This window comes from Montipora foliosa, chromosome 3, assembly GCF_036669935.1.
Source record: "Montipora foliosa isolate CH-2021 chromosome 3, ASM3666993v2, whole genome shotgun sequence".
NCBI classification, from domain to species: domain Eukaryota; kingdom Metazoa; phylum Cnidaria; class Anthozoa; order Scleractinia; family Acroporidae; genus Montipora; species Montipora foliosa.
In genome coordinates, this window is record NC_090871.1 from 12,862,296 (window position 1) to 12,883,868 (window position 21,573).

Below are 21,573 nucleotides of genomic sequence, written 5' to 3' on the forward strand. Positions count from 1 at the left end.
AAATTGCAAAAACAAAACTCACTGAGCAATCTGGGACTCCCCTCCCTCCAGGGGGACATATATTCCCCTCGTCACCAGGCGTCCCGAGTTCAGTGCCATTTTGAATTGGACACTTTACGAGGACAACGTTTTCTGGCCGCCATTTTAGCAGGTTAACTTACAAGTTTTACGGAGTCTGGTGGCTGCGCGTTGCTACCTGGAGATGCTTCAGTGGATTCATGGTTTAGAGAAATTCATGTTCCACGAGCCTGGCGTGTTCATTTAGCGACTGGATTCGATTTTCACGAAAAAAATCGTGCTTGTTTTGGGTCGATCGGAGTCCCTACGCTGGCTTCCGTCTCCTACGTACCTTGTCACTATACTATGACGGAAGGTGAACGGGGGCCATTTTTCCCGAAACTTCGTGTACGTATTAAAGACAACAACAGCTCACCACATTGTAAGTTTCATCGATTTTTATTTCCATTTTCTTGCAAATTTCCAGACCTAAACTTCGCCTCATATGTTCTCTATATTTACCTATGTGGCACACACAGTGAGCCTGGGTTGCCTGTGATTTTACAGTGGTGGGAAGCTCTGCCCCAGCATCTGCAGTTCCGATCACTTTCGTTTCCTTGAAACTCGGCCTGAAGGTATGAAAATCTCACCTTGTCTTTCACAAACAATTCTAAACCCATGCTTTCAAGTCCTGCCCAGAAATGCTCAATTGTATCGCGATGACGCATCCAGGAATTATCAAGTCCCTGATAAATAATTTCGAAGATTAGTCTTGTATGAAAACGGTGAAAAGCGAAAAAATATTGACGCGGTATAAAAATGATTCTTGGGGTTATGTTTTCATCAAGTGTAATGAGCACACTTGTAGCCCTTTATAACATCTGCTGAAATTCTGTGGGCAAAAATTAATTTTGAGTTGAGGGGAACAAAAATTAAATTCTTCAATTCTATTGTAACCCATTGTTACCTCTTCAGCGAGAATGGCTAAGCTCTCCCTCAGTGCATAAATCAGATTGATTGCAGCAGTGTGATGATACCTTGAAGAACAAGAATAACTTAAAACTGAATAAAATAACAACAAACTTCTTTGATTTACATAACAAAATGTAACATAATTTGTATATTTGCTATATCTAAAATAAATTCAATTAACACAATGTTGTAGGAACTATGCATTGGCAACAGTTGGCATCAGTTTAGAGCTATCAAGGTGAGAAGTTATCACTCACAGAAACTGGTATAAAATAAAATCATTGACTGAAGTGATAGAGGAATTGGGTAGGTAGTGAGCAAACAAGATCTATTTTGTCCTGAAAAGCAATGTGCCGTTTCTTAGCTTAGATTGAGGTGTTACTCCAGTGACCGTTCTCCTACAATTCAGTATGTTTTGCAGAGTTCTATACTCTTGGAACACAAGCTTCTATGAACTAGATATCTGATGCTTTTATGCAAAGAACAGCCCTGTCCCCAAATGAATTGTATGATAGGTTGTTGAAAAAAGCGATTCCAGAAAGCCTCTGCAGCTGGTTTATTGGGTGAAGATAGTTAATAAAATATTTAAAAAAAAGGCAATGAGCCCTATGCAAACATCCTAAGCCTTGTGTAAACGCTTCTTAAAAAACAATTTTCTCTTGAAACACGAGACTAGGGATGCAGAAGTTCTTATTCAAATATCAGTGTCATTCATGCTAGATGTCTATTCTAAAAAAATTTCTGGGGCTAACTTAATTTTTTCGGGCTGAGTAATAACAAGTTGCAGCAGGTTTTTCAAGGGTCAACGTTATCTTACCTCCTTGGACCATCATCACAGCCCCAGTAGTTGCCTAATTCATTAATGTCAAGGTAAAAAGATGGAACCTTGGTCTTGCGGCTGTTAACCTTGGCCCTACAAGACAACAATATTAACTAGTTCAGTCCCCTGAGTGAGACTTGATAGATTATATTTGTCTAATGCCAGACATTTCACTCATCAACGGGGGCTGCTTTGGGGATGAATGAGTTGACAACATCTACAATCTTGGACAAAACTTGTTGGGAAAATGTGACGCTCTAATTTGTCTGACTGTGTGATAAAGAGTCAATTCTTCCTACTTTCCCTCCTCCCCCTATTCCAATGTTGTTTTAAAAAGCGACCAAAGGCTTGCACAGTATTTTGCATCACATTATCAACATTGGTATGGGGGGAAGGGGGGTAGGACCAATATTATTTTGTGAGTGCGTGCCAAATGATGCTTAAGCTAGAATTTTTCCCAAGAGTTTTGTCCAAGATTGTAGGTTCACTCTGTCTATCTAAAAGCCAGGCCAGATGATTTTACTTGTCAATGCCCCCCGTCTTTAATCCAAAGTACTTATTGCATGCATTTTTCTTTGTAATTTTTGTCTTTTTTGCACCAAATTTGCAAATTAATAGTCTTAAATGCATTAATGCCTTATATACATGTAGGGTTTTGAATAGGAGCTAGCAGCTACAGAAACTCTCCAGCTATTTCACTTTAATTTGGTGCCGGGTGCGATTGAGAAATTTCTCCAAATTTCGTGAAGAACATGAGCAATATGTGCCACAAAACATAAACCTTGGATCAGCCAAATTTTGTTAGTGAAAAGCAAAAGGATCTTGCTCCAAAATGCATTTAGATAAGAAACACAAATAGCCAAAATGTCCTGAGGAAGCATGGACCTGGACCCCTCTAGATGCACTCCCTTTAACGCGCGACTCTCCCCGCAAACTCCTTAAATTTTGCCAATCTGACTTGCTTGACATTCTTGTTCAAAGTCATAGGCTCTCAGCACTTCAGTTCAATATTAATTGAGATTCTACTATGACAAAAAAAGTCTGGGGCTCAGCTAGGTTGCTGGAAGCCTGGTTAGCACTAACCGTTGGTTAAGAGGTACCAGAACCTTTAGGTTTCCGTGGTATTTAACACCGGTTAGCGCTAACCATGCTTTGAGCAACCCGGGCCTGAGTGATATCAACCAGATGCACTTACATAGCACTGGGACTAAACGTTATTGGCGCTACACCTGGTGGTGCTCCAAGACACTTCTGGGAACCTGAATACACTACATCCAGCTCCCATTCATCAGTGAAGAAAGGAGTTCCACCCAGAGATGCCACGGTGTCTACTATTATCAAGCAGTCATGTCTGTTAAAAAATAGAGAAAATCAATAACTCAGATATAATTGGTTGGTTCAGTGAGAACATAAAAAGAGAGGTGGTGGATTTGGAGCAAAGTTAAAAGACTGTGAGGTATTAAGAGAACAAGGGAGGGGAAGAATTGGTGAGCGATGAAAAAAAAAATCATACTATTGATACAACTTAACTGAAGACCAGTTTTTAAATGATAGAGGATATTTGAAAGCCAGCCATACTGGAATTGGCAACATGTAATTATTTGTAATTAAAGCAAATGTAAGACCACTGCAGTTAATGACCAAGGCCCAAAAAAACATCCAGGCTTGAACGTTGCATGCTGTCATACCAGTGCACTATTTATTGCATATTATTAATTAAATAAAAATCTGCAGGCACAAAATAATGATTTTGTTCTGATCACTGCATCTTACACAGGCAGCTAGAGCTGAATGTATGCAAAGAGATTTGTAAGCATGCAGTCAATTTCTGCATGCAAGCAGGGAAAATTGCAAGCATGTAGGCATGTATACTTTTATTGGAAGGGATATATCACGCCACCAGGGAGCTTCTCAAAAGTAAGTTTGTTTTATATCCTGTCAGAGGTGAACAATTTAAAAGAAATGCAAGTGCAATCTTCATTGGAAAATGTGGATATGTAAAGATTTTTAGAGATAGAGAACCTAATGGCATAAGCTCTTCAAGTCTCCAAAAGCTCTGAGTGATAGGTCTGAATTCTGCAAAGGAACACTCAAATTTTTTCTAAGCATCTTTGTGTCCCATTGAGAAGCAGGGCTCCCGTAGTGGTGAGAGCACTCACCTTCCACCAATGTGGCATAGGTTCGATTCCCAGATTTGAAGCCATGTGGGTTGAGTTTGTTGGTTGTCTACTCTGCTACAAGAGGTTTTTCCCCAGGTACACTGGTTTTGCCCTCTCCTCAAAAACCAACATTTGATTTGACTTGTTCCGATTTCAGTTGATTTAATGGTAGTCTCCCCAATTAGTATGATACATGTAGAGCTCTTGTGCTAGGCTAAATAACCTTGCGACTTAAATAAACCGGTACTACTATTACTACTACAGTAACTACCGGTAGTAGTAGTAGTAGTAGCAGCAGCAGCAGCAGCAGCAGCAGCAGCAGCAGCAGCAGCAGCAGCAGCAGCAGCAGCAGCAGCAACAGCAGCAGCACCACCACCACCACCACCACAACTACTACTAATAATAGTAATAATTATAATTATTACAATAATAGCAATAATAATAATTATTATTATTACTATAATAATAATTATTAGTAGTATATACTAAAACAGTGGATAGTGTTGAACGCAGGCCCTGATTGGCTCGAATATCCTGTGCTATTTACCTCCGAGCAACTCGGGAAAAAATGGCATCCCGATTTGCATCCATGACAAGTGAAGAAAACATCCATTCAAATTAATTTTTTGTGCTGCATATTATCTCACTGTTTTAGTATATACTAAAACAACTATTCACCTCAGTGTCGGTGGCTAGCAGTGGATATTTACCTCGCCACCTCCACTTCGGTGAATAGTTGTTAATTATCCCATGAAACAATCAGTGCTATTAATAAAGAGACTTGAAAAGCTGCAAAGAGGCCTGACAAATATCTGGGATTGAATGGGACGTATCAACCCATGACCACTGATTGCTCTTGAAACTGCTCAGCCATTGATCAACTCAGCTGTCAGCTTTTTAATAGACACCTGGGGGCTGTCTCAATAGAGACAGAAGCAAAAGTATGATGAATGACATTCGAGGCCAAACATTAGTAAAACATGAAGATGTGTGATGATTGCCTGATGCAAAAGATAACCCCTGGCCAGTACTTAGTAAAGCCACTTATTAATAACCACTGCAAAGTAGCCTCTAAAAAATGGCTCAAGAGTGGGACTTAAAGACCACAACATTTTGAGTAGTTTTGATTGCATTAATTAACTCACTCATGGCATAAAGGCCCCAGGCCTTCCAAAGGTTGGCAAATTCCAGAAGAGGACTCACTATGAACAATGAAAAGTACTGATGGTCTGTGCTCTTCTAAACCCTACAACAGTAAAATTATTGGAAAACATATTAAACTGCATGCATAGCTGACTCCACAGTAGTCAAGGATTTGCCAGGTCACCTATAACGCCCAGTTCAGACTAGGGGTATTCCCATGCCCAGCTCTCGGAAATGGGAACTAGACAGTGTTAACGTTAACCTTTTGTTGGTGGCTGGCTGTGCAAAAAATTGAGAACAATGCCCAGGCACATGCACTTAAGCTGCAAGGGTATATTATTAACTGATATACGGTTCCCAGAAACAGGAACGTCGTAACTTGTTTGAACATGCTTCCATCAATTTCCCATGCTTCCCTGCATTGTAGTAACTGTTTAATAATGGTGGCAGATATTGAACTTTAATTTATAGAAAAAACCAATCACAGATGTAGCTAAAAGTTTGTAAAGATGATAATGTGCTCTTAACAGGCAGAAGGCCCATTTGGACACGCCTCTGATGTGTCCCTGCTAGCGGGCACCGGGGCATGCTTCCCTGAAACTTTAGGCTCTCATACTGTAAATTATGCATTTTCCTCAATTTTAGGAGGTAAATTCAAGGCCATTCGAGATATTTTCAAGCAATTTCTTGTTACCTTTTAATGAAAAAAATGTTGAATTTGTTTGAACATATGCTCTCGGTGTCTCGTGCCAATTCTGTCATAGTAATAGCGCTTTCTTTGAATTTTAACTCGGTCTGCTGCCAGAGCTTGATAAAGTAGCTTCGGCAGAGTTGAAGAATTTCTTAGTTTATACCGAGTACCTCAGAATCACTTTTCCTCCTTTTTCTTGCCGACATTTCAGCTTATTATTCATATGTATGTTGCCCAACACGGTAGAAATACACGAACTGCAGGTTTACCGGTACATTATTTCACGTACACGAAGTACAAATTCCGCTGGCCAATGAGCTTTTTACCAAACACATAAGATCTTGGATCACATTTTCATATCCATATAATGAATCAACCTATGGGACATTTCTACTGCCAGTCTCCATCATTACAGTTTGAGTGTGCAATACATTTTCCTTTTTCACAAATTATAAAGTACATGTAGATGACAAATCCCACAAACTCAATTTACTTGATCACCCAGAAAATCATTTGGAATAGCCAGCGATTTTTTCAGGCTGCCAGCTTCTATCTACATCCCTGACAATTATAATCATCATAATATATTATTAAGGTAGCAGCATGCTAAACATACAAATGAATGTAATTATACACATTTGAGAACATCAAACAACAATACATGCATAATGCACATGGAAAACACACATTGCAAATTACAAATGATTTGTTGGGCACCAAGCTTTCTACAAGTGTGTGTGCAAAGTACTCATTCCGCAGAAAGGGCACTTCATCTGAACAGGGCCTAACATTCCCCAATAAAAGCAATTTAGCCTAGTGATGAATGCCAAGAATTCATTCCAGAGCATCTTTCAAACATTCTATTGATGCTTGTGAAATTACTATAAAGGCAGGTGAGAGAACCAAATAAAAGTTGGTGAAAAAAACAAATACTAGCTATAGTAAACTGCAAGTTGCCTGAGAGTATCCTTAGGCTGTTCAGAATCTATAAGAGACTGTTAAATTTCTGGGGAAGGCTTGAGCTGGGTTAATGTTTCTCAGGGAGGGGATTACACGGTTGCCATCGCTGTAAGGGCTCATGCATCTCTCATAACATCATCCATGTATTTTGAACCCTTTGACATCCAAACCGGCCAAAACCGGTGGAGTTAGTATATTTTACTCCGTCTAACACCACACAATTTTACTCGTCAATGGGGAAGCCCTGGGAGTCAATGGGTTAATTATCACCCACTGAAAAACATTAAAATTAATCAGGACCTTGGGTGTCAATCAATAATTATAATTGTTGAAACTTACCTGTTTAATTTCCTCGTAAGTGTAATATCCACCTGGACTCTTTTCTAAAACCTTAACATCACATCCTTTTGAAATAAATGAAAAACATGAATTGTATGCTTTACTGGAAATTATTTCAGAAACAATGGTGACAGACCAGTGCTTCCAGGAACACTATCCTTAAAATTCTTACTATGAGAAGCTTGCTTGCTTTTGGGCATGTCCAGCATTTTAGTGGGGGGAAATGGGTGAGTTTAACTTCCTGTGGACCACTTGAAGGGAATTCAAAGTAACAATTAAGACTCAAGAAAAGAGGGGCCATTTATCTTTCAAGGTATATATGCACAATCTGCAAGGCCACAAGGCGTGCAAGCCCAACCCTAACCCTTAACCAGGTCTACTGCACTTAGATAAAAGGGATGCTCGTCAGAAATTTTAAATTAAACCCCTAAAAGAGACCATTTTATAACACAGAGAAATAAAAAATACAGTGACTTTTAATGGGGCGTTGCTAAACACAGGAACGGAACGGAACGGAACGGAACGGAATATACTGGAATAAACCGGAATATGCCGGAATGAGGCGGAATGACACCGGAATGAAACGGAATGAACAAGAATGGTACCGGAATATACCGAAACGAGCCGGAATGACACCGGAATGAGGCAGAATGACACAAATAAAGCGGAATTAACCAGAATATGCCGGAACAAGGCGGAATGACTCTGGAATAAAACAGAATGACAAGGGAATGAGACGGAATAAACAAGAATGGTACCGGAATATACCGGAACGAGGCGGAATGACAACAGAATAAGGCAGAATAAACCAGAAGGACGCCAGAATTAAGCTGATTAGCGTGTACCGGAATGACAAGGGACAAAAAGTAATTTTTATCAGTCTAGACTGTGGAGGAATAATTGTTGCAAAGGAGAGAGAATGAATGAACCTGGAAATTCCAAAAGTTTGTGTGTTAGTTAGCGCCGACCGATTTTCGGTTGTTTCAGTAAGCTTTTGTTGTGTCACGTGATTCCCTAAGGGAATGGCATGTGTTTTTGCCTTTTGTAACCTTTGGAACACTTCGATTACGAAAAAAATTTGACAGGTATATCTGTCGCTGAATGAATAACTATTTGTTGTGGAAGTAACATTTTTTCGTGAACAAATGCAGTAGCAAGAGAAACAGAATGTTATTCTAATTGTTTTTGTCTATGGATCTCGGAAGCGGCTTTCACTGTGCGAGTCAGAAAACCTGTGAACATTTTTACTTCATTCTGACTGGTCAGTTGTCTATCGACCAATCACAATCAAGTTCAGCAAACCACAAACTAATTACCGTTGCTGCTTGCCTGCTTCCCACGACCCACGCGTGATGGAGATATACGGATCCGAAATAGATTCGTGCAAACAGGCGGAAGACTCTTTTTCTCTTCCCGATTGTTGGCAATAATGCCATCGAACCTGAACGCAGTTTTTCCTTGTTTGAAGAAAGAAGTCAGAAGCACAGAAAAAAGATCGATCGTTGATAATATATTTACATGAAGAATTGTGAGAACATATTGTGACTCGTTCCAAGACTTGTTACTTCCCCTTAAATGTTTTTTTTTCAGTCAGTCTCTCTCTTCTGCAACAATTATTCTTCCACTGTCTAGACTGATAAAAACTACTTTTTGTTCCTTGTCATTCCGGTCCACGCTAATCAGCTTGATTCTGGTGTCCTTCTGGTTTATTCTGCCTTATTCCGTTATCATTCCACCTCGTTCCGGTATATTCCGGTACCATTCTTGTTTATTCCGTCTCATTCCGGTGTCATTCTGTTTTATTCCAGAGTCATTCCGCCTTGTTACGGCATATTCCAGAGGTTTTTCTCCTCTCCCTGCTTTGCAGCTCTCTCACGGCTAAAGAAAAACCTCTGGGTCCAGGGTAGGATACTCCAAGTTCAACTGTAAATGATTGACGGCAGATATTGCAATATGCCTTCAAGCAGGTGTGGATACCATAAGTTCCACAGTAACGGACGGCCTGATCAGAACGACATTTGATCAAACAGTAGTGTACAATTGTATTGAGTACACTGTAGGCTTGTTTGAACATTTATTTAATTTGTCAGTTTGAACAATTTAAACAAAGGAAAATGTATGCGGAACTGTAGTATGTTAAATCTCTTACAGAAAAGAAATTTTCATCTGATATTAATAAAAATGATTAAAATTAAATTAAGCTATAACAGCGGTGGAACTTTGGCTATTCGCCCAAATCCACCCTTAAAATACCATGATGATTAAAAAAAGTTAGAAATCCTTAATTAATTCTAATAAATGCGAAATTAATCAGGAAACGAAAATACTTGTTAACTGCCAGAAAATGGAAAAAAATTCGGCATTAATATGGTTAAACAACAAACCTAATAACGAATGAAACGCTCAACAAATTATGAGCAAAAAATTCGCCGGATGGAGAGGGCGGGAAAACGCTAAATACTGTAGCCATGATGTGCCAATTTTCACCCTCAAAAGAACTAATTTCTTTACAACCTTTAATACTCTGTTTACTATACCTTGCCGTTCGGCGATTTCTCTTGCTCTTTTTCCCCACATCCCGTTCTCACAAACTAAAATGCGTTCTCCTCGTTCCACAAGGTTCATGATCGAAGCTTCCATAGCCGCATGTCCTGCTCCAGTGATTGCCAGCGTGTATCGGTTATTGGTCTGAAACAGGTACTGGAGACCGGCTTTTACTTCGTCCATAACTTTGTAGAAATCTGCTTGCATGTGGCCCAATAGCGACATGGCCGAAGCGTTGTAAATTCTCATGCTCGGATTTGACGGGCCAGGGCCAAAGAGAACTTTCGCGGGAACTGACAGAGGTGTAAGTAACTCAGGAGGAACCGGAATTTTCGCTTGCCAGTCCACCATCTTGATTGCCGCGGGCGAAACAGTTGCTGAGAGCGCCCTGGCTTGTAAAAGAAGGGACGAACGGGCCGCAAAAGGGAGAACACGCGAAAATTTTGCGACGCTCATCTTTTGGAAACTGTACTACGTGTACCGATTGCGTTCACTGACAATACAACCTGTTTGACCTGTGTTGATAAACAAAAATTGCACGTGATCACAGGAAAGGTTGCATCATGACAAAGCAGCAGTCATTTTCTCACGTTTTCCTCAAAAAATTATAAAAACTTAAAAAAAATGAAAGAAATAAAATCTTTCAGTGCAACCGCTATTTCAGAATGGGTTTTTTGAAAGCTTTGTTTCATGAACCATTGAGCTTTACTTGGATAATTTTTTATATGAAGTGTAAACTGAATCACACCCCCTTGCACACCCCTATTCTACTGTGACGTCAATGAAAGGCGTTCATGGGAATAAGTTGCGGTTGGTTTGTTTCAAGCCTTTTTTTGGCTAATTTTTGCCTTCTTAATGATTTTATGGCAATGAAAAAACCATACACAGTGAGGAATGGAACACGAAGCTGCGACATGTGTGCACTGCAGACGTAGCGACGCAAGCAAAGACGTGACATCTGGCGCATAGACGATGAGTGGAATACCCATAATTGATGATTTTTCTGGGAAAAGCCGAGCTTCAATTTACCGCTCTGATGTCCAGAGAACAGGCTAATGAAAAGGGGTTTACATGTTGTGGCAATCCCAGTATGAAATATTAAATTTACAAACTCGAAAATGTTTGGTACGAATGAACATTAGCACGGTCATTTCCGTGATCTCTTTTGCATATGAAAGTCTCAAGACTTCCTGTTCAATGTTCATATCACGGAAGGTCATTGACGTTTTTCCAGAGGAAGCCCAGGCATTGAGAATGATTTCCATCAGATTTTCCTCTGATTTTGTTAATTTACCAAAAAATGTGCCCTGAAATTGCCACACATGTACAACCGCTGCTTTGTTACTTAAAGAGTCTGGGCTACCTGTGTTTTTTTGTGGCAGCAGACCACAACACTGGGATCTCTCCGCCCCACCGTTTGGAAACTGTCCTTTGCTGTCCCAAAGTGGAGAGGTAATTAGGGATCTATGTGAGGAAGGGTATGCGGTTTAAGACTAGAGCTATTACGAGGGTCATGAAGGGAAGGGGGGGAAGGGAGGGAGGGGCAGGGGATACCATTTCTCAGTCCAAAATTTTGATAAGATCCCAGTCCCGATGGCAAGTTTTCTTAGAAATCCCAGTCCCTGCTAATGCCAAAATCCCAACCGGAGTTATGGTAGGGGAAAATACAATTAGAGCATTGATATGAAGTAGTTAAGTCTCAAAATGAAACATGAGATTACTGGAGAGAAGAGACAATAAAGACACTGCAAGGTATAATTTGTAGCTGTATGGGATTTCTCATCCAAGTGTCTGCTGAAAAAGGCCTGCTATCACGTGACACATGAAAGCATAATTCTGAATGGTGCAATCTCTTGTTTCTCCTGGTCACCTTCAGAGTCTCTGTCATCATCATCATTTCATTGAGCTTCTTCTTTTCGAGTGATTGCATTGGCTGCAGTGGGTTTAGGGAAGTTGATTCCTGCTAGTGAAGCTGTATTAGAGGTAGAGAGGTAGAGAGCTTTGATCAAGGTTTAAAAGCAACTCTTTTAGCATCAGGAAGGTCCTCACTCTCACATGGCAGTGGCCATGAAATATTTGATAACATCAGGAATTTTTAGCAAATCGTTATCTTTAAGAAAGTTATGACATTTTTTAATTTCGAAGACATGTTTCGATGTTACAAACATCATCGTCAGTTACAAAATATTTGAAAAACCGTTAGGACTTATATAACAACTAGGCGAAACTTGCAAAAATGTCATAACTTTCTTAAAGATAACGATTTGCTTTCTGCTGTCTCGAATTTTTAGCAGAAGTAATACCTGCATGATAACCTCTGATAATGTAAATCCCATTTGCACCAAGGACTCTTTATCTCCCATTCCCAGTTCCCAAATTCCTGCCAAAAAATCAGGTCAATCCCAGCTCCCGTTTTACCCCTTTATGGCCCTCTATTACAGATACCATTACACAGGGTTTGTGCTCGATTTTGTCTGTAATATTCCAGGAGTATTCAAGAACAAGAAATCGAGTTTTCAAGGAGTCGTTATAAGAAGATTTCTATGCCATATATAGTGTTTCAGTGTTTTCTTTGCTGAAAAAGCCTCCCTTGATATTCCTTACCACATCCTGCAAGTTGAGTGCACGCATGGACATTTTAATTTTAGGTTTTAATGTTTACCTAATAGTCAATTTTGGGCTCAGTTTTTGAAATGTCTCTTTTAACTTAGCATGATGCAATCTCAACCATTTTCACCCAAGCAAAAATTCAAGGAGTTTTCAAGCAGTTTTCCATAAAATCCTTTTTTTCAAGGGCTTTTCAAGTGCCCTTGAAGTCTAAAATTAAATTCCAGGGCTTTTCGAGGACTTCAAGGGGCTGCACGAACCTTGATTACAGCACTCTGTCTCTCCTCGCTGGGTTTTCAGACCACAAGTAGATCCAAGAGTTAGTCTAGCCGGGGTTTGACTCCACACAATCCCATTTTTTTGTGCTTGGTGACCCCATGAAAGCCAGAACTGAATACATATGTATTTGATTGACATCTCGTGAACCTCAGAGGCTTTCTAGGGCCATTGAAACAATAATATTGAAAAAAAAAAAAAAAACAGACCAAATTAAGGAATCCCAACTGGAGGGGAGCTCACCTGCTGACTATTCACAAGTGCAGCTGAGAGGTTAACAAAGAGTACCTAGAACCAGTTCAGGGACCTGTGGATCTGGTCCCAACAGAACTTGAGGGTCTGTCACCAAAATCACTAGGCTATACTACCTCCATGAGACAGACCAATATGATAAATATCTTTGCCAAAATTGTAAAATAATTTAAAAGGTTCAATTGATAAGCTTCATGTCTGTTGGTAGGAAAAACAAAATAATCCTCCAATAAAGGTTAGTTTTAAAGTACAAGTTCACTTTTTCTTTTTGTTGATGTAAAATTACTGACCATGTTCCTACACGCAAAGAAAGAAGACAACTTTAACAATTATTAATGTTCATACTCATTCTGGTCATTTCTCATATTAAGGACAAGTATGGGCTATTAAGCACCTCCTTTTTGAATGCAATGACAAGCAGAGTTCCTTACAGAATGCCCAATACTAATATTAATAGATAGATTTAGCCGAGCCTAAAAGGGGAGCTCCCGTGCTAAGTTAACGTGGCTTGAGACTGCAATCCAATCAAAAAACGGGTACCTGGTCAGCAGTCAACTGGAAAAAAAAAAAACAAAAAATGCTGACCTCGATGAGATTTAAACTTGAGCCTGCAATATGGTCACATGTGATGGTCAGCAGATGCCTTCTTTGAAAGGTGTAAATTACCCATAACATAATGGATGTCCAATATCAAAGATGTTCCTGGCAAAAAACTCGGGTTGCACCAAAGAATGTATGATTGGCATACATGGAGGGGTAGTTGTACAGTCACCAAAACCAAATTTCCTAGCACGGATGGGTTACCATATTTTCTTACTCATGGTGCTCTGCACACGCTGAGCTCCACTGTAAAATCCCATTCCAGACTATTGCAATGCATTTGAATTTCTTAACTATTAAAAGTCTACTACAACTTCTTAATTAAGTTTGCTTTGAAGGTTTTCTCTCACACTTAACGTACTATAATACTATTTGTCTGTGCATGTGATAAAAAAAAGATACATATGGCAGATGTTACTGAACTAGCATGAGGTCCGTACTGGCAAAATATTGGTCAAGTTTATGAACCGAGCTTGAAAGGTGAGGTCCATTAACTTGCAAAGTTAATTGTAAGGAACAAGACCAATATTATCCCAGTACCGACTGAACAAGCTACATGTAGTACTCAGCAGCCTTGCCACTGTTTTCTTTTTCTTCTTCAGATTCTTTTTCAGTACTTGCCTCTTTGCCTGCTTCTGTTAACGATTCTGGAAATGTAAAATTCCTACAGGAACTCCGACATGACTAAATAAAAAACATTTCTCGCATTTTCTTTTTATGTTCGAGAAAATGGAAACAGAAAATGAGAACAGTCCGCATTGCAAAATTCGGACCGCTCAGAGAACCAATTAGAAATCTCTTCTTTCCATCTTGGACCAGTTTTCCTCGACAATAAAAGCATACTGTAATCATAGAAAGTACTTTAAGTTGAAACCCAGACAACATGCTTGCTGTAAAACTAAGAAAGCCAACATCTTGAAGTATTTTAGAAGTGTTAATTAATCATGTAGTAACCAATCACAATACATTTATCACAATGGCCCGGACTCAAGAACTCAAAACCAAAAACCACTATCATCTAGGGGTGCACTTGATTGACCCTATTTCAGAATAAGAATAATTATGTGGAGTGATGATTTAAAACAGTACAATGTATGCCTGGAGTTTTGAAGCAACAGGGATAATATTTTATTTATTAAAGATATGTTTAAAATACATGTAGCATTTAGCAGCTGTTAGGCCATTTTAATGTGAATCTCTATAAAAAAGAAAAGAATTTTTAATGTCTATTCCATATATTCCTATTCCAAAATACGGTCAATATCGAATGCAACCTAGTGCTATCATGACTGACTGGCTTTTTACTCACAACACAATGATTGACATCCTGAAATATTTCAGGATATTTACAGTTTTCTGAGTTTGATAGCATGTGATAGCTTAGCATTTAATGACACTAACATTAATGAAAATATTGCTGTTTACACATGATGCCGAAATGAGCAGCTCTTGCCCAGCTTCAACACACATTTCATCTTTTAAAATAAGTGCAGCTTGCCTCCAGTGTGATTCCGTGTAAGCACCACTGTATGTAGACAGTGAGTGTTTGGTGTCCACATGCATCATAAACCAATAAGGAATAGCATGAATTTTCCCTGATTTAACAACTTTGACCTTCTGCTCACAGCGAGTTTCTAGCATTGAAAGAACTTTGTGATTGTCTGCAAAGTCTTCCATAAAGTTCAGGCTGAAAAGGGTTATGTTTTCAGTGAGAGCTGTGAAAGGAAGGTTCGTTAGGTCAAGATCAACTTGAGTGGAAACTTGAAACTCATTGACAAATCGCCCAATGTCAAGTCCTAAAGTATTGTCTTCATCAATAATACAGCAATTTGCAAACAAGAAAGGTGATTCAATACACATGCAGTAGAGAGTGAATCCCATGGGAAGGATTTGAAACTTGCCTGGCGTCAGCAAGCAACCCCGTGCAAATACAACGTCTTCAATGACTTGCTGGCGAAGGGTTCCCGATGGTTCAACAATGTCACTGATCAAAACATTCCATCTTCTGTCCGTTCCATCTTTGGCAATTTCTTCGAGTCTCTTAGGACCATATTCAATGACAGAGGGCAGGCCATTTCCAGTCAAAATGTGGTCAGTCCATGTTGCGCTATGTGGAGAACACATCAGGATGCAATCTGCCTGACCTCTTGATGCAAACAGAGAAAACAGAGAAGGGCCACATGTGATATCAAGAACATTGCACTCATTGGTGCCCTCCACTGACTTTAGACCATTATTCAAATGACCAACACTATAAAATTCAGGTTTTAGGCCTTTGATAGCACTGCAAATAACATCTTCATAAAGCTCATTGAAGACCTCATCATTCAACCGTCTCATGTATGAAGATGGAATAATGGTAACATCACCAAGAGAAGTGCTTTTCTCAACCATAGAATCAGCATCTTTTAGATGAACTTTCTCTTTTGCAACATTACCTTCACTCAAAATGCCACCAAATGTCAATCTCATGCAGTCTTGAGATATATGGCCATGAACAGACAGCAAATCTCCCTTTGAAACTTCATGATCTTTCCTGTCCAAATGAAAGGGGAAAATTGCTTGTTCCCAACAAAGAGAATTGTCATCAGGTGCAGTAGAGAGAGTGGTTTCATCATCCAAAAGCAAATCAAACCAAGCTGCAATTGCATCAACTCTGCCATCATTTGCTGCTTGGATCTCCAAATGCAAATCGCTCTCCCTGCATAAGCTGCCTGGATCATTAAAATTGAATTCTGCAACTTTAAATGGAGAAGAAAGGAGTGTGAATCCACCTCGGAGATTATTCAAACATTCAGTGTTGTATGGCTCCAATTGATCCCATACATTTATAGATGATGTCACTTTTGTTTTTTGTTCCATAACTTCACCACCTATGCTGCACTCGGGAAACATCCTCAATCCACACATGAATGGTTTGCATCTTGACTGATTCTTGATATCATCACACATGATTACCACAGCAAACATGACAGCTCCACCTGGGATTACTTTTGAAACAGGATTAAAGTCAGATTGTTGCAATGCAGATCCCTTGGAAGGCAAAAGTAAGTGTGTCCAAGCATGTTCAATAGTTGTTAGGATTCCCTCACCAAGGAGTCCACAATCTAAAGTCTCAGTGACGACAAGGGAGACTCTTTTAGGGATATCGTCACCCACTTTCATATCAGTTGACTTTTTATGTATGGTGTGAACTTGTGTTTCCATTTTATTAGCTTTTAAAACATCATGACCCATTTCATACATGGTCTTTGACATTTCACATGCATAGACCTCTTCTGCACCTCCTTGGACTGCAAACATGCTTAAAATACCAGTTCCACTTCCGATATCTAACACAGTGTTATGCCCTTGCGATATGGCTCTACAAACGGCTTGTTTGTAAGCAGTGTTTCGTTGCTTATCATTAAGCATCCTGAAATGCCATCTCTCAACCAATAAATTTTTGAGGTTTTCAAGATTTTCCTTTGCTCTTAAATTCGTAGGATTGACTTGCAGTGCGCGTCTAAAACACGAGGCTGCTTCATCACTGAATCCTAGCTTGAGTAAACTTGCTCCTGCGTTGATTAGAATGTTTTCACTTTCAGGATACAGCTTCAGAGCTTCTTGAAGGCAAACCATGAGTTTCTCTAGCTCTCCATGGCGTTCAAGAATCTCGACCCAGTGGCGTAAAGCGACGATGAAGTCTTCTTCCAAGACTTTTCTCATGGAAGGCTCGACATTTGCAATAAACACCATGTGCGCCAATGCATCTCCGTATTGTTCTCGTATGAGGGAGTTCTTGGCAGCTTTGAAATACTGTGAATATCGCGAGTTTGTACTCATTTTACTTTTTTAAAATGACAGTACATTTACGTATAAAACTGGACCGATGCAAATACACTGTAGCTATCGGTTAACCGCCATCGGCCGCCATATTGATTACAAATTACCGCTGTTCAACTAAATGGAGGCTCTCAGCATGAGTGCGAGACTGATTGTTGCTATAGAAATTGTGTAAACCTTGCTTCCTGTAAACAATCGAATAGTACGAAAACGTATTAATTAAAACAAAACACTGACACAGCTATGGCCGCTTCCCACCCCAATCCATTAGCTTTTATTCCCGATTATGTGGAGAGGAAGGGATCTCTTTTTTTACGATCGGATCACATGGACTATTCCAGACCAACTCTCGTGTCGAATTGGTGAGTACGGTAGAGGGTTGAATTGTATTAAAACATTCCCGGAGTTCGATTTGCTTGCATGAGGTTAACATGTAAATGGATGCTTTGGATTCGCGTGGGTTCAACTTGAAATTAACGCAACGAGAACATTGTTTTGAGGTAATACAACAAATGGCACCAAAATCTGGGAAAGGCTAAACCGCTGGTGATTTAGTTCTCTAAGCTTGCAAAACCTACAGCTGTTGGTTGGTTTAGATTAAATTGTTGTTAGAGGTGCAAATGCTGGCGAAAGTTTTTGACTTTGCTTCATTTTCTGTAGGCATCAGGCCAGGGAAGCAGAACCTAAAGACTATGACATAAAAGATTATCAACCACAGAAAAGAGATCTTCATAATTCTACATACCATCGTATTGGAAATGTTACTGATGGGGTGAGTCTCATTTCCTGTTTCACTCAAAATTATTATTGTCATCTACTTTTCTAGTTACTGTTTTGAGATCTCAAAATTAATAATATATATATCCAATGCACCGACTGAATTGCTACAGATGTTCTGATTGTTAAAACTGTGGTAAGAACTTTTATGCAAATACATGTAAACACCCACTTGCTTCAAGTGAAAAAATAAAGGAACCCGAAATGTAACTAAAGTAAAATAATCATTTTTATTGCCATGTTTGCTGTAAATATACAGCAATAAAACCATGAATTCTCTTTTGAACATGGCCAAATTGGAGGCTCCAACAAGTATGCGCGCATGCAAAGAGGGTAGCAATAAAATGAAAACAATTATTTCTCCACGTTTTCTGGAGCCATTCCTGAGACCTGAACCTCTTTAAAAAAGGAAAATAATATTATTTAAGGCTCTGTATTTATTTCTTCAATTTTTTTGTTAGTCTTTCCCCAACACCACAAGCCATGAACAAATGGAGCAGGCTGTGAAATTTAAAAGTGATTTTGAAACAAGAGAAACCAGACGGCAGATGGTTGACATGGACACATTTAACAGCATCAACTTTCAAAGGTAGTTAATTATTATGATTTAACTATTTCACATGCATATAATTATTGCAATCATTTCCTTATTTTTTCACAGCAATGAACACCCTGCAATTGCGTCAACTCTTTGAAGCCGCCGCAGCCTGAACTTTTGGCCTGGTCAATCTTGTTTTCTCTTGTCAAACCAGTTTTTCCAATGCGAGCATCTAAAGCAATTAAAAGAAAGACTCTGCTAGCAGCAGGATGAGCAATAAAAACCAGCATTAAAAGATTGCCAGGATTAATATTGTAGACAAGATAACATGTTATTTTCACATGTGAAAAATCACTGTTGCTATGGTTACATATGAAAATCGCACCTATCGTGAAATGATTTAGTATTTCATTGGTGTTTATATAATAAAATAATAGAATATTACATGTACATGGCCGCTTGGAGATACGAAATTTTTCTTCTTGTGTTGAAAAATATTTAATGAATTCACTGCGCTCACTTGTGAAATATTTTTCAACATTCACAGAGAAATTTCGTACTCTGCACGGCCATGTAATATCCTCTATGTCTGGCATTTTATCAAGATATGTCAAGTGTTTTGTTCACAGTTGGTCCAAAAAGGATTGGGAGCAGATACAGGTGACAGCAGTCTGGTGGAACTCCCTGATATCACTTCCAATATGAACGCTTTTTTCTTTTCACTTGTCATTATCCCTACATATTAAATTAACCTACTTTTTTTCAATATTTGACAGTGTTACACACCATGCAAGTGCTTTCATTTAATTTTGTTTTAATACTCATCTGGTATAATTATTTAAAACAGAGACACTGGAGCTCCTGAAAGAGGGTTTGGTAGTGTCCTGCCGAGGCATCCTCCAGATCATGGAAAAAGGTCTTTATGCCACATTAATTTTTATAACAAGATATCCTGTCTTAGATGCTCTTTAAGGGTATATCGTAAGCAGGATAGGGCTTCCTGTCAGGGCCTGAGGGAATTCTAGTTAAGACACAGATCACTGGGTGTCAACCTGGCCTTCTTCTGATGACATTCTGTAATGGTTTGTTTTTTGCAGTCTCAACTTAGTAATTAACTCGTCCTAGTTGTACAGGCAGTACCCATCCTCCCTCAAGTACACTTTGCTTTTTTCCCTTATAATATTATTCATATTGCTTTGTACAATACTTGGAATAATAATTGCAATAATTGCAGTTGAAAAGGGCCACATATGGCTCATGAACTACAATATTAATTTAAAACAATCAATTTTACGTTATCTTTTTAACAAAAGAAACATTGCAACACTGTCATTGGATAATTCTTAAAGCTTAAATTAATCTTTAAAGAAATATTATTTCTATTACACTCAAAATTATTTGAACAGGTACCTTGACACCACGTACAGAGTGGACTATGATTCCCCCTACCCATATGAACCACAAAAGGTAATATTATTTGTATATTTCATAATTTGATTGTAATGCGGTATCAAAATAATAGCCACAACTAGTGACTGTATCTTGAGCAATATTAATTAATTAATAATGCTGACATCGTAGATGTCAAAGAGAACAACCAGAAAATGAATGTCAGTTGCATCAAACTTCGTTATTCTAGCAAGCATGAAATATTCCATCAACTTAAAGGAAAACAGCAGCATACTTCTCAGTGCTTTCCATGACTCCAATCTTTTCATTGTTTTATAAAGATCAATAATTACAATGTATTTCAAAGTGATTTCCGAACTAGAGCTTATTGGGTTTATTATTGTTTTCACATGAAAGGTCACCCTTGCAACTCCTCTTGTGTATACCTTCCATAAGTGGATACCCAAATTACTCAGGTTTTCACCTTAAAGAAGTCAGCTTTTACTTTATAACTGAAGCCATTTGTCTCTTGCAGACACCTCCCCCAGAGCCTGATGTATCTGCTGCTTGGCGAAAGTGTCACTCACAGTTCACTGATGTGGACGATTATAGACGTCATGGATCAAACACTTGGCACAATGAGTCTGGCGTATATGCCAACTCTGCTATACGGGGGGAGGTTTTTAAACCTACCAATCCTATTCCTGATCGGTTAGCTTGAATTATTGCATCTTGGTACAGAGTGAGAACTCTTGAATTGAAATAATGTCAAAACAGATTTCATTTAAAAACTGACCCAATAGGAAAATGAACCTATTTTTAAAATTATTGTATGCTGTAAATGAGATACAGCACAAAATTTATAGATACATGTAATATGTTCTGATCACAATTTTTAAATATAAACATGGCAAACACATGGAGTTTGTGTTTTTTGGTGTGAACTAATTTGCATGCAGTGTAAGAAAGATTTGAAACTAGTAACAGGCAGTGATGGACACAGCAACCTTGTTCCCGGGGTTTCTCTTCTCGATCTGCCTCCTTTATGGTTGAAAGAAAACTGTAATAATTACGGCAATCATTCCTTTAATTGTACTTTTTTATTAAAATTCCATCTTGTGCTGGGTACCAACTCAACTTTTTGGGTTAGCATTAAGCCAGGACATCATGCAATCCCACCAAATGTGTTGTGCCATATGATGCTTTCCCAAATTTGCAAATTAAAGATGTGCAGGAATGAGATGGAACTACATGTACTGCATAAATACTTACCGGTAGTCATGGAAATGAACCAGGTTTCAGGAATTTTTAGCTGAATGTTTTACGGAACGGCTTGCTGTATAATGGAGAATAATTTTATAAGAATTTCAAATTCCTTAATTCCCTCTCATACTGTGGCCATAGGCAGTGCTCGACCTTAACTTTCTTGATTGCTTGCCCTGGGACTACTTGAACTGAAAATTTACTAGTCCTGAGTAAATCTCTGGTAATCCTTCCTGATTGCAGCATGGCAATATTATTTGCAATATCTTTTTATAATAAAATTGGACTACACTGTATCTGTTTTTGCAATCGAAATGTTGTGTATTTTGTTTTCACCTAATGTTTTTTTTTGACATTGCAAAAACTAATTACAAAGTAGTTAGTGGTCCTGTGACTAGTGGTTCTAAGTTTCTACTAGTCC

At 38.8% G+C, this 21,573-nt stretch overlaps 3 protein-coding genes across 4 annotated transcripts in view; 1 reads left to right on the top strand and 2 right to left on the bottom strand.

The window, feature by feature from the left end:
* Positions 1-10,211, bottom strand: part of LOC137996809 (alanine--glyoxylate aminotransferase-like) — a 16,977-nt gene extending 6,766 nt beyond the window's left edge. Inside the window, exons 1-7 of the mRNA XM_068842396.1 lie at positions 9,619-10,211; positions 7,082-7,146; positions 5,094-5,194; positions 2,985-3,140; positions 1,787-1,882; positions 965-1,034; positions 648-743 (exon numbers count right to left, since the gene is read on the bottom strand). Coding sequence (XP_068698497.1) covers positions 648-743; positions 965-1,034; positions 1,787-1,882; positions 2,985-3,140; positions 5,094-5,194; positions 7,082-7,146; positions 9,619-10,081 — 1,047 coding nt within the window. The 5' untranslated portion in view covers positions 10,082-10,211. The remainder of the gene's footprint in view (positions 1-647; positions 744-964; positions 1,035-1,786; positions 1,883-2,984; positions 3,141-5,093; positions 5,195-7,081; positions 7,147-9,618) is intronic.
* A 239-nt stretch (positions 10,212-10,450) lies between these two features.
* Positions 10,451-20,808, top strand: LOC137996815 (cilia- and flagella-associated protein 95-like). Of its 2 annotated transcripts, none has more exons than XM_068842408.1 (6): positions 10,451-11,077; positions 17,846-17,957; positions 18,424-18,551; positions 19,348-19,416; positions 19,907-19,967; positions 20,425-20,808. In XM_068842408.1, the coding sequence occupies exons 1-6, from the start codon at positions 10,926-10,928 to the stop codon at positions 20,608-20,610; spliced, it is 708 nt and encodes a 235-aa protein (XP_068698509.1). In that variant the 5' UTR covers positions 10,451-10,925; the 3' UTR covers positions 20,611-20,808. The 2 variants fall into 2 exon arrangements, with proteins under 2 accessions (XP_068698509.1, XP_068698510.1); XM_068842409.1 differs by lacking the exon at positions 10,451-11,077 and adding an exon at positions 17,353-17,547.
* On the bottom strand, positions 14,276-17,285 carry LOC137996807 (protein arginine N-methyltransferase 9-like). The gene has a single exon (XM_068842394.1). The coding sequence runs from the start codon at positions 17,183-17,185 to the stop codon at positions 14,741-14,743; it is 2,445 nt and encodes an 814-aa protein (XP_068698495.1). The 5' UTR covers positions 17,186-17,285; the 3' UTR covers positions 14,276-14,740.
* Positions 20,809-21,573: the final 765 nt, after the last annotated feature.

Bases quoted from the DNA above. Each gene is read 5' to 3' on its own strand.
- LOC137996815 (XM_068842408.1), top strand. From the start codon at position 10,926: ATGTGCCCTGAAATTGCCACACATGTACAACCGCTGCTTTGTTACTTA. The intron at 11,078-17,845 runs GTAATTAGGGAT...CATTTTCTGTAG, and splicing joins TGCTGTCCCAAAGTGGAGAG to GCATCAGGCCAGGGAAGCAG. The intron at 19,968-20,424 runs GTAATATTATTT...TGTCTCTTGCAG, and splicing joins ACCCATATGAACCACAAAAG to ACACCTCCCCCAGAGCCTGA.
- LOC137996807 (XM_068842394.1), bottom strand. From the start codon at position 17,185: ATGAGTACAAACTCGCGATATTCACAGTATTTCAAAGCTGCCAAGAAC.